The 12,409-nt window shown below is 45.1% G+C and overlaps 1 protein-coding gene across 2 annotated transcripts in view; it reads right to left on the bottom strand.

Annotated features, from left to right (window-relative positions):
- Window positions 1-203: 203 nt before the first annotated feature.
- LOC132834375 (kelch-like protein 25) overlaps window positions 204-12,409 on the bottom strand; it is a 30,844-nt gene continuing 18,638 nt past the window's right edge. The window contains exons 1-3 of one of the 2 annotated variants that reach the window (XM_060853219.1): window positions 11,375-11,427; window positions 9,397-11,287; window positions 204-800 (exon numbers count right to left, since the gene is read on the bottom strand). In XM_060853219.1, coding sequence (XP_060709202.1) covers window positions 9,443-11,287; window positions 11,375-11,389 — 1,860 coding nt within the window. In that variant the 5' untranslated portion in view covers window positions 11,390-11,427 and the 3' untranslated portion in view covers window positions 204-800; window positions 9,397-9,442. Of the gene's footprint in view, window positions 801-9,396; window positions 11,288-11,374; window positions 11,428-12,409 lie in introns of those variants that run through there. The other variant, XM_060853218.1, reaches the window with a different exon arrangement.

Here is a 12,409-nt window from a genome sequence, read left to right as displayed (position 1 = left end):
AAACATTATTGATTAATTCCAGGATCTGGGTTCTTTTGTAGTGAGACACTGCCCCAGGCGTTTTCCTGAATGAATTTGCTTTCCCAAGCTGTGACTCATTGGTCTTTAATTGAACCTTGTGCCAAGATTCCATATTTTAACAACTTTCCAGGAAAATGCACTTCCCATTCTCTCCTTTACACTTCAAATTATAAGACATCAACTTTATTTTATTTCAATTTTATTTGGAACAAAAATTATCCAATACACAAACCATTATTGGGTTCCTTATTCCACAGAATTTCTGAATTGATATTAGAAAAAGGAATTTCAAAAGATCCATTTCTGATATAGCTGCTCCTAACAAAGTTGTGCGTAAGTTGTTTTCCTGAAATGTTCAAAAGGTACTTGTCAAGTTCTCTTGCTCTCTTGTGGAGATCTAGATCTCTTTCCACAATTATAGAAAAACCGTACTAAATGGTAACTGGCTCAGTGCAAATGAACAGTTTTCTCAAAAAAACAGCATTATTTCTACAACCAGCTTGACTAATGTTACCAAGAGCAGCCTCAAGCAAATTCCAAAACTGTCAGAATATTGTCTAGTTAAATGGATCTCATCAATCTCCCCACAAACACCCCCCCCAACCCCAAAATCTTCTCCTGCACTTCCTCCAAGCTTTCAAATTCCCAGTTACAATCACAACTGGTAGTGAAGCTTTGCACAGGTTTCGCTGCTCCATGGTTCGGTCCTCTAGATCATGGAAAACTTCTGTCCAGGATCCTGGTAAGGATAGCTCCCAGCGAATTGGCATGGAAGTACACTATGGATAGAGCAGAACAAAGGTTTATGTTAAATGAATGACTGCAACCAGTTCAATGCATGATTTGGGACAAAGGAGTGAAACAATGAGTTTTTAAGATCTAAATTTGTTGCTGCATCTTCTTCAGAAGAGTCACTTTACCATCTTTCTGAGCTCAGTGCTGAGTTCACCAATTTCACATCCTGATCACTGTCCCCATTCAGAATCTATTTTTTAATCGCTGTTAAGAACTGTGTATCTTGCTTTTCATGTTTTTACTTTTGGAGAGAGCTTTTAATTATTTTGTCAGTTATACTCACTCTGGTCAATGGTTTCTTTTTACGACAACCATCACCACTCCTTTTGTCTTTAGCTCCGTCACAGCTTTGTCATTTAATTTCTTCTGTTCTCTACACTACTCCATCCTTCCCTCACTCCGTTACAACCTCAAAAATCTAATAAAAACTGAAAGAACTGCAACTGCTGAAAATTAGAAATAAAAACATATTGCAGTTTGGTAGCATCTATGGAGAAAATCAGAGTTAACTTTTCGGGCTGAGTGACCCTTCCTCAAAACATGTTAACCCTGATTTCTCTCCTCAGATGAAGCCAGACCTGAGCTTTGGCAGCAATTTCTGTTTTTGATTCAGAGCATAAAATCCCAACCCAGTTCAAATTCACTTCTATTCGGAAGTCATATACAACTTAAAACACTAACGGCCTTTTCCTTCTCCACAAATGCTGCTGGACCTTTTGAGTATATCCAGAAATTTTGAACACATGTCACTAACATGATTAGATAACATTCACTAATATATAGACAGAAAACCTGCATAAATAGATTTCTACAGAAACCTCCAATGACAGCAGCCATATTTTTCGAAATTCCTGTTCTGGTTTGCTACCTAATGACTGCTGTTGAAAGTAAACATAACAACACTGGACTGAGTCTCAATGTTTGACAAATTAACTGACTACAACCACCACTGAGAAACATAAGCAAAGATACAAGGGTGTTGCCAGGGTTGGAGGATTTGAGCTATAGGGAGAGGCTGAATAGGCTGGGGCTGTTTTCCCTGGAGCATTGGAGGGTGAGGGGTGACCTTATAGAAGTTCATAAAATTATGAGAGGCATGGATAGAATAATTAGACAAGGTCTTTTCCCTGGGTTGGGTGGGGGGGGAGGGGGGTGTGGAGAGAGAGAGAGAGAGTCCAAAATTACAGGACATGGGTCTAGAGGGAGAGGGGAAAGATATAAAAGGACCTAAGGGGCAACATTTTCACACAGAGGGTGGTTCGTGTGAATGAGAGGCTGGTATAATTACAGTATTTAAATGCATCTGGATGAGTACATGAATAGGAAGGGTTTAGAGGGATATGGGCCAGCTGGCAAGTGGGACTAGATTAAGTTAGACTATCTGGTCGTCATGGACGAGTTGAACCTAAGGGTCTGTTTCCGTGCTGTACATGTCTTATGACTCTATGAAAGCAGAGACGAAGGCAAAGAAAATAAAATACCTCTATTTCACTTCTTACCAAATGAAACCAAAGTTGAAGACAATAACTCTGTTTGACTGGCCTAAAAAGCCAAGTAGTTTCACAGAAGGAACCTCCCTTCCTGTCTCAATTAACCATTCTTTTAGGTATTTAGTGGCTCTAATTGCACCTCTCATGGGTACTGCCATTTGATAGCTCTCCCTTTCACCTGGCTCAGAATCCAAACACTGCCCTTTCCGGCTTTCTTTGGAAAATGATTCAACAGATAACATGAAGAATACAAAGAAGTCTTTCTAAGCGAACAAAAGATCACCTGAATGGTATTGTTAATTCAACCACAGTAAACTTTGCTGGCTTAACAACATAAACACAGGAATACGACAGTTCTCTGCTCATACAAGAGTTGTTTCAAAAGGAGCTCAGTGCAATTGGGTGGTGCAATGATTTATATCTTGGCACAACTTGATAATAATTGTAACCCTGAAAAGCTGCAGACTAACATGATAGTTCAGTGTTGCACTGTCAGAACAGAGATGATTCCTGTAGGTGAGATGTACTAGTGACATAGTCTTTGCTTGTTCTCACGATCCTCAGTGTGCTCCTCTTTTATCACTACACTTGGACAGAAGGTTTGGCTGCTTTGACTGTCCTCGCTGGATCTCTCACCTCAGATCACCGTGAACAAAGAAATTCTCCAAAATTCATCCTTTTAATCATGTTAGTTATCCCTCATTCCCCTCAATGCCTCAGCCAGTTTCCCTTGTGTGTATTGTTTTCTTCCCTTTTTTGGAACTTCAGTTCTTATGTGGATAATCAAAGTTAAAAGATGTATAAGCTATGAAAATTCCAGTTTCTACTAAGTCCCAGTAAATATTCTTAAACTAAAAACTGCAAATACATAACTTTCTCGTGATTAATTGTGCGATCATTCTGCGCATATTCGGTTGTATAGCAAGTCACTGCACTGCAACATTTCTAGGAGTCACGAGATGTGCTCCAAATGTAGATCGTTCCACCAATTCTTTGAACAAGCATTGACTGCTTCACCAAGTTGCCTGTAAGTTTCCTAACTAAATAAGATGAGGGCAATGTCAGTCTAATTCTTAGCAAGTTTCCACAAGAGTAGTTACCCCATTAAGTTTCTAAATGTAAAAGTCCATTTTACAAGCTCATCCATGAAAATACTGCAAAATTAAAATAGTGTGCATACTTAACAGAATTTGTTAGTCTTATAATGAAAAGCAATACATAAAATAATCCAGATACCTGTATTTCTACTCGTAAAATCTGGGTGCCCCTGTTTTTCTAAATAGAACATGCAACAGTTATTACTCACACATTAACTGCAGTGAAAAATTCCCTCGTTTTTTTGGATGTTAATTAATGCAAGCTAACGATTTCATACCAGACCCTATTATAAAGAAAACAGCATCTGGTATGAAAGCTTGATGTCAAAACTGAAAAAGGTCCACATAGAATCTACACTTAAGAGTCAGATGTACAGCATGGAAACAAACCTTTCCATTCAACCTGTCCATGCCAACCAGATATCCCAACCCAATCTAGTCCCGCCTGCCAGCACCCGGCCCATATCCCTCCAAACCCTTCCTATTCATATACTCATCCAAATGCCTCTTAAATGTTGCAATTGTACCAGCCTCCACCACTTCCTCTGGCAGCTCAGTCAATACCCTTACCACCCTCTGTGAAAAAGTTGCCCCTTAGGTCTCTTTTATATCTTTCCCTTCTCACCCTAAACCTATGCCCTCTAGTTCTGGACTCCCCCACCCCAGGGAAAAGACTTTGCCTATTTACCTTATGCATGCCCGTCATAATTTTGTAAACCTCTATAAGGTCACCCCTCAGCCTCTGGCACTCCAGGGAAAACAGCCCCTGCCTGTTCAGCATCTTCCTATTGCTCAAATCCTCCAACCTTGGCAACATTTTTGTAAATCTTTTCTGAACCTTTTCAAGTTTCACATCTTTCCGATAGGAAGGAGACCAGACTGCACACAATATTCTAACAGTGGCTTAACCAATGTCCTGTACAACTGCAACATGACCTCCCAACTCCTGTACTCAATATTTTGATCGATAAAATAAAGCGTTCTTCACTATCCTATCTACCTGCAACTCTACTTTCAAGGAGCTATGAACCTGCGCTCCAAGGTCTCTTTGTTCAGCAACACCCCCTAAGACCTTACCATTAAGTATATAAGTCCTGCTAAGGTTTGCTTTCCCAAAATGCAGCACCTTGCAGTTAGTAAGTTTGCAGATGACACTGAATTTATCTGAATTAAACTCTATCTGCCACTTCTCAGCCCACTGGCCCATGTGGTCAACATCCTGTTGTAATCTGAGGTAACCCTGTTTGCTATCCACTACACCTCCAATTTTGGTGTCATCTGCAAACTTACCAACGGCATCTCTTATGCTCGCATCCAAATCATTTATGTAAAAACAAAAAGTAGAAGACCCTGCATCGATCCTTGTGGTACTCCACTGGTCACAGGCCTCCAGTCTGAAAAACAATCCTCCTCCACCACCCTCTGTCTTCTACCTTTGAGCCAGCTTTGCACCCAAATGGCTAGTTCTCCCTGTATTCCATGAGATCTAACCTTGCTAATCAGTCTCCCATGGGGAACCTTGTCGAACCCCTTACTGAAGTCCATTTAGATCTCATCTACCCTCTGTCCTCATCAATCCTCTTTCTTACTTCTTCAAAAAGCTCAATCAAGTTTGTGAGAAATTATTTCCCACGCACAAAGCCATGTTGACTATCCCTAATCAGTCCTTGTCTTTCCAAATACATGTACATCCTGTCCCTCAGGATTTGCTCCAACAACTTGCCCACCACCATGGTCAAGCTCACTGGTCTATCATTCCCTGACTTGTCCTTACCACCCTTCTTAAACAGTGACACCATGTTAGCCAACCTCCAGTCTTCTAGCACCTCACCTGTGACTGACGATGATACAAATATTTCAGCAAGAGGCCCAGCAATCACTTCTTTAGCTTCCCACAGAGTTCTCAGGTACACCTGATTAGATCCTGGGGATTTATCCACCTTTACCAGTTTCAAGACCTCTGGACATTTTGCAAGGTGTCACCATCTATTTCCCTATAGTCTATATCTTCCATATCCTTTTCCATAATAAATACTGAAACAAAATACTCATTTAGTATCTCCCCCATTTTTTGCGACTCCACACAAAGACCTCCTTGCTGATCTTTGAGGGGCCCTATTCTCTCCCTAGTTACCCTACTGTCCTTAATGTATTTGTAAAAACACTTTGGATTCTCCTTGATTCTATTTGCCAAAGCTATCTCATGTTCCCTTTTTGCCCACCTGATTTCCCTCTTAAGTATACTCCTACTTCTTTAATATTCTAAGGATTCACCCGATCTATCCTGTCTGTACCTGACACATGCTTCCTTCTTTTTCTTAACCAAACCCTGAATTTCTTTAGTCATCCAACATTTCATATATCTACCAGCCTTTCCTTTCACCCCGACAGGAATATACTTTCTCTGGATTCTCGTTATCTCATTAATACAATGCTAAACAGATTGTCTATTCAATGTTTCACAAACACTAGCATCACCCTGCTAATTTATTAGTGACCACCCTTCAATGAATGATAGCCAACCATTTGATTAGAGAGGGCATCACTGAGCAAATATTTCCTCAAACATGCACGCATACAAAATAAGAGCAGAAGTAAGCCACTTGGATCAAATCTGATCATTCCAAATCTGTGCCTACACCGATGACTTTTCACCTTCTTGCTTTAGAAGAATTTCTGCCATAATATTTAATGCCACTACTTGCACCAACTTTTGATGAAGAATTTCAAAGACTCACCACACAAGAAAAAATTCTCATTTGTGTTGTAAATAGGTTAATCTTTTTTTTAAAAAAAGATGACCCTGGTTCTAGACTAGCACATAGAGGTATCACCTTTTCCACATCCACCTTGGCAAGATCCCTCAAGATCTTGTGTTTCAATCAAGTTGCCCGTCCCCTAAGCCTGATGAAGAGTGTCTACTTGAAATGTCAACTTCTCCACCTCCTGATCATGTCCAACTTGCTGTGTCCTTCCTTCCAGCCTCCTGCTCGTATACTTTGGATTCCAGCAGCTGCAGGTTTTTTTTTGTCCCTTCTAAGCTCCAGCTGATACAAATCAAAGTCATTCCAAGTTATTAACCTTGTAAATCTTTTCAGAACGTACAATGCATTTATGTCCTTCCATAAATAAGGAGAGCAATACTGTTAATAGTACTGCAGTTGTGCCTCATCCCAATGTCCTGTATAGCAGAAATATACCCTCTCTGCTTTAGTATTATTTTCCCTCACTACTTTAGTATACAATTCCCTTTGCAATAATCAATAACATTCTACTTGTTTTCCTAATTACTTGCCATACCTTGTGAGATTTATGCATGACGACACCCAGATCCTTCTGCATCTCTCATCATTTAGACTTTATGCTTTTTTATTTTTCCTGCCAAAATGAAATATTTCACTTTTTCCCAAATTATACTTGTTTGCCAGATCTTTACAAACTCACAACCTATTTAAATCTTTTCCATAAAAGTAAACTACTGTGATGCTCAAGAACCAAAATAGGAATAGACGTGCTGGAGAAACTCAACAGGTTTGGCAGCATCTGTCAAGGAAAAAACAGAGCCAATGTTTGGAAGAGGTACGAGATGTGAAATGTTTCGCTCTTTAAAGATGGTGGCAGATCAACTGAGTTTTCCCAGCACTTTTATATCCTTAAGTTCTCTTCAAAACTAACATTACTTTGTCTCATCAGCGAAATTAGCAACCATATTTTCAGTCACTTCATTCAAAATCTTTACATATAAAGTTAAAGCATCAGCACTGCTTCCTATGGCACACCAGTCATTACGATTTGCCAACCAGAAGGTGAGCTACTAATGACCACTGCTTCCTATTAGCTAACGAATCATTATTCATGCAGTGCATGACCTCCCTACTCCATGTGGTTTGATTTTCCACAATAGCTTTTGCTGTACTACCCTACTAAATGCTTTTTGGAAATCTATGTTCATCGCAACCACTACTTCTCCTTCATCCACAGCACTTTACTTCTTCAAAAAAATGCCAATAAATTTGTTAACCATGACTTTCACAAAACTATATTAATTCTTCTTGATTACAGTGAATTTTTCCAAGTTCTAGAATGTCTTTTCCAGCCATAACATCTATACACAAGTTACTGTCCAGCAGCAATAACTGTTTTTGATAAGTAGCAAGAACTATAACCAATTAATCATCTCTTTAAATATAAACAGATTAGTTTGCTTTTGCCCCACAGTTGAGATTAGGTGACTCGGCACATTGCACCAAACGAAACTAACTTCCACAATGAGAAAAAGTATTTAGTAAGAAATCACAAGTATGAATCCCATTACCCTCATCCCATTTCCAAACACTCCCTGCTTAATATGGAAAGGCACAAATACTAGACTTATATAGTAGATAATACCCATCAAGGGTTGCATTATACCCTTATCAAAATAGTACCTAATCAGGGGCCTGTTGGGGTGAGACCAACTTGATAGGAGGCTTCAGAAGCTAATACGCAGGATTTAGCAGGATTCTGACAACCATCTCATGACTCAGAGAATTGTATGGGTTGAGAAGCATCAATTCAACTGAACTAGGACTGTACACTCACCCACACCAGTTGATAGTTACCTAAAAGATTATTGGATCCTCAAAAAAAAATCAACCAACACTTGAATTCTTTCTTCTCCGTGCTTTAGTTACATAAAATGTGTATTTTTATACTGGTGTGGAGTTGCCGGTGTTGGACTTGAGTGGACAAAGTTAAAAATCACACAACACCAGGTTATAGTCTAACAGGTTTATTTTGAAGTACTAGCTTTCAGAGCATTGCTCCATCATCAGGTCACCAGTTAGAAGGAGCTAGTACTCCCAAATAAACCTGTTGGACTACCTGGTGTTGTATGATTTTTAAACTTTATTTAATACTCATCATTTAAAACTCCATCAGTGGTATGCTTGGTGCAGGCAATGTGCAGTATGGCACAAAACCAATCGTACCTTTATAGTCCAGATTCAATCAGACTGCAATGAGTTAACAACTGATGACTTTTAATCATTCCAATTGATCCCTTTCTGAGAATCTTGGGCCGAGATTTTGTGCAAGTAGAAATTCGGCTATGAGTCTGTTGATTGCCCCTTGCTACAAAAGGCACAAAAATCAACATTTATTGCCCACCCTTAATTGCCGCTGAGAAGGTATCTCACTCAAACATACAAGATTTGGAAAAAGACATTTTGACAAGGTAGAAACAGTGGTTGCTTTTCCTCAGCAATCTGATTGTTTAGGAGAGATGGGGAGGTCATGAATATTTGGAATTTATGCTGCAGCATTACTCCCTCAGGGATGTCAAAAGCAGTAGTGGGAAAGTGAGGTTTAAAAGACCAGCCATGATTGTACTGAACAAATTAGCAGACTTGAGGGATTCATGTGACTTACTCCTGTTCCCTATTTCTTTTCATGTGAAACATCCCACAGCATAAATATGAACAGCACAGGAAGTTATACTGGTGTCCCTACAAATATTTATCCCACAGTTGACATCACAGAAAACAACTCTATGGCTGCTGTCAGACTGCTGTTTGCAGAGGCTTTCTTGAGACTAGGTATCAGAAAAGAAGTGGCTCTAAAGTGCTTTGGGGCATTTTGTGCTTGTGATAGGTATTGTAATCAATGCAAGTTGTTATTGGTACAAATTTGAATACAGCTGGAGATAGACAAATGTTGCCCTGACATTTGGTCTTGATCAAGACGCAACACAAGAATGTCAAACTTCAAATCAAGAAGTGACTGCTGACCGATTCTTAGGTCACCACGCTCAATTTTCTGGTCTTCCCTAAGAACGCATCAATTAGTACCAAGTTTCACATGAAACATCACCTTTTTCTCACGTAGTATGGTCGTGACCATTTGAAGTTTGGCATTCTTGCATGGTGTCCTGATGAGCACTAGGTTTCAGCCAGGTGCCCCCTCACCTGGGCAGCAAGAGATGCAAGTCTTTCTCCTGTGTGTGTGGCACTCACCGAGCTTTTCCTTCCGCTCCGGGATGAAGATGGGACGTGATGAGCATCAGTCAGGGAACTGCTTCCAGGTACTGACAAAGGCAGTGGGAATGAGCGAGTAGGGCACGGTGGTGATGCTGCTCCAGGTGTCCGAGGTCGGGTCATAGCAGTCCAGGGTCTTGCAGCGCTGGGTGCCGAAGTAGCCGCCCACCACGTAGAGCTTGTTGCCGGAGGCCACGGCGTGGCAGCTCATGCGCTTGGCCGTCATGTCGCCCACCCGAGTCCACTGGTTGGTGTCACAGTCGAAGCGGTAGGCCGAGGCCGCCGTGAACTCGGTGTCGCCGCCCATGATGAAGATCTGGCTGCCCAGGGCGGCGGCGGCCGTGTAGCGCCAGGGCTGCGGACAGACGGCCGGCACGGCCCAGCGGTCCTCCAGCGGCTCATAACGCTGCACCCGGGAGCGGCGCTCGGCCGCCGGGAAGCTCGAGGAGGCGCCGCCGCCGAAGACGTAGAGGCGGAACTGGGCGCTCACCACCGCCGCGTTACTGACGCCGTCAGGGAGAGGAGCCACCGAGTTCCAGGTGTTGGCGGACGGCTCGTAACGCTCCACCTGAGTGAGAGGGGCCGAGCCCGGGGCCCAGGCAGAGCCGTGGCCTCCGAGCACGAAGACGCCTCCCCTCAGCTCGGCCGAACCATGCCCGAAGCGGGCAACTAACATTGGCGCCACTTTGGACCAATCGCCAGCCGCCGCGTCATAGACCCAGACGTCTCGCGAGACCCCATTCTCGGGTCCCCGCCCCCCACTCAGGTAGACGCGGCGCCCCAGTGCGCAGGCGCTGAACTCCTTGCGGGGGCTGGGCAGACGCGCCTTGGCGACGATGCGGCCTCTCCCCTCCCCCAACCCCAAGCGGTGCCCGGATTCCGAGCCCCGGCCTTGCAACTCGGGCTCTCCCTCCGCTCGGCCCCGCTCCAGCTCGTACACCTGGTCGCACAGGAAAGTGGGGCCGCCCAGGATCAGCAGCGTGTGCCCGGCGCGCCTGGGCCGCGCGCACGTGCCCGACGCCGCCCCTCCCTCGCGCTGGAAGCGGCGCGCCTCGTCCACCAGCGCGCGGCCGACCGGGTCGTCGTCGAGGAGGCGCTCGGCCTTCGCCCAGGCCTCGAGGTAAGGGGCGGGCAGCAGGGCCAGGCGGACGTGCCGCAGCGGGCCAGACAGGCGCCGCGGGCCTCCGCCGGGCGGCCGGTGCCGGGCCCAGCGCACGACGGCCGAGTGGACGGCCCGCTCGTCCTCGGCCTCCAGCTCGTCGCTGGCCAGCAGCTCGGCCAGGGTGGCCTCGGGCAGCCGGCAGAGCTCGTCGCCGTCGGCCAGGCGCTGGAAGTGGGCGAGGCAGGCGGCTCGGGCCCGCTGTCGCAGGCGGCGGCACTGGTGCGCGTCGGAGAGCAGCAGCAGGCGCAGGCAGTTGGAGGGCCGCAGCCGGCGCTCCAGGAAGGCGGCGGCGGCGTCGCGGACGTCGGGGAACTGCAGCATGTCGCCGGCCTGCAGCAGCCGCTCGGCGTTGGCCTCGCTGAGGGCCAGCCGCGCCGTGTACGCGTAGTCGAGCAGCGGCTCCAGCGCCTCGGGGTGCACGCTGGCCCGCAGGTCCACCTCCGGCTCGCCGCTCTCCCGCAGGCCGCCGCCGAACATGGCCGCGAAGTAGCGGCTGCAGGCGGCCAGCACCGCCCGGTGGCACAGGAAGGAGCGGCGGCCCGCCCGCAGGGTCACGTCGGTGAAGAGGCGCTGCCTCCGCAGGCTGTCCAGCTGGGCCAGGACGCTCTCCGGGTGGGAGACCTTGTGGAACAGGGAGGCGTTATCACTGCCCGGGCTCTCCTGCTCGCTCATGGTCGGTTCTTCCCGTCCTCCTGCTGCAGGCTTACTCTGCAAAACACAAAGGAGGAGAAAACACATTCATGCAGCACAGAAACATCCTTCAGTCCGAGCAATCCCAAAATAAACTAGACCCACCTGCCTGCTCCACATCCCTCCAAACCTTTCCTATTCATGAACTTATCCAAATGTCTTTTAAACATTGTAACTGTACCCACATCCACCACTTCCTCAGGAAGTTCATTCCGCACCCGAACCCCCATCCTCTTGTGTAAAACATTTGCCCCTCGTCTTAGTTTTAAACTTGTATCTAAAGTCAGAGTGCCCTCAGAATAAATGTACAGCGAGATCTGAAAATTTGAACACAGGCACATCTTGGCTGAAAATGTGTTGCTGGTTAAAGCACAGCAGGTTAGGCAGCATCCAAGGAACAGGAAATTCGACGTTTCGGGCATAAGCCCCTCATCAGGAATGAGGAGAGTGTGCCAAGCATCTTGGCAGCTTCCTTGTGCAGGGAAATAGACAATATCCAGTACAGTTCTGAAGAAGGGTCACTGGACCCAAAAAGTTAATTCTGCATTCTTGGCACAGATCCAGCCAGACTGACTGAGTTTCTCCAGCAATTTGTTACTGTCCAAATTCCAAAGAGTCACGTTCCCGGATTGGTAGTCTCGCGCAGATTCCCATGGCATCCCTTTTTTAACCAAGGGAGAGGGGTCCATAATTCTACCAGGTCATTCAAATCAGGGTTCTGTCAGAAATGCAGTTTTATGTTACGCCACTGAGAGTTTTCTTTTAGTGAGGAACTCTTAAGGTAAGGAAAATCTAGCTACCTTTTCAAAGCAGTCATCTGAGATTCTGAAATTCAAAAGTCCAGTATCACAGACTATTGTTGTCAAATGGTAAGTGGTACAAAATAGGCGACCAGGTAAATGGATGGGTGGCAGCTGGAGAAAATGGGTGTTGTCAGATGGTTGAAGGTGGGGTCATTAGGGTCTGAGAAGTGGGACTGGAAGCCAGATTGGATGGAAAGGAATCAGCTTGGGAGGTGAAGGAGACTGTAGTCTGAACTAAGTGAAAAATTGTGCCTAGGGGAGCAGGTGAGTGGTTGGATAGGTGGGGGAAGAGAGAGATGGTGGAAAGATAGATGAGAGAAAACATCTGGTTTTCAAA

This window comes from Hemiscyllium ocellatum, chromosome 39 (assembly GCF_020745735.1).
Source record: "Hemiscyllium ocellatum isolate sHemOce1 chromosome 39, sHemOce1.pat.X.cur, whole genome shotgun sequence".
NCBI lineage: Eukaryota > Metazoa > Chordata > Chondrichthyes > Orectolobiformes > Hemiscylliidae > Hemiscyllium > Hemiscyllium ocellatum.
This window is presented reverse-complemented; position numbering and strand designations above follow the sequence as displayed.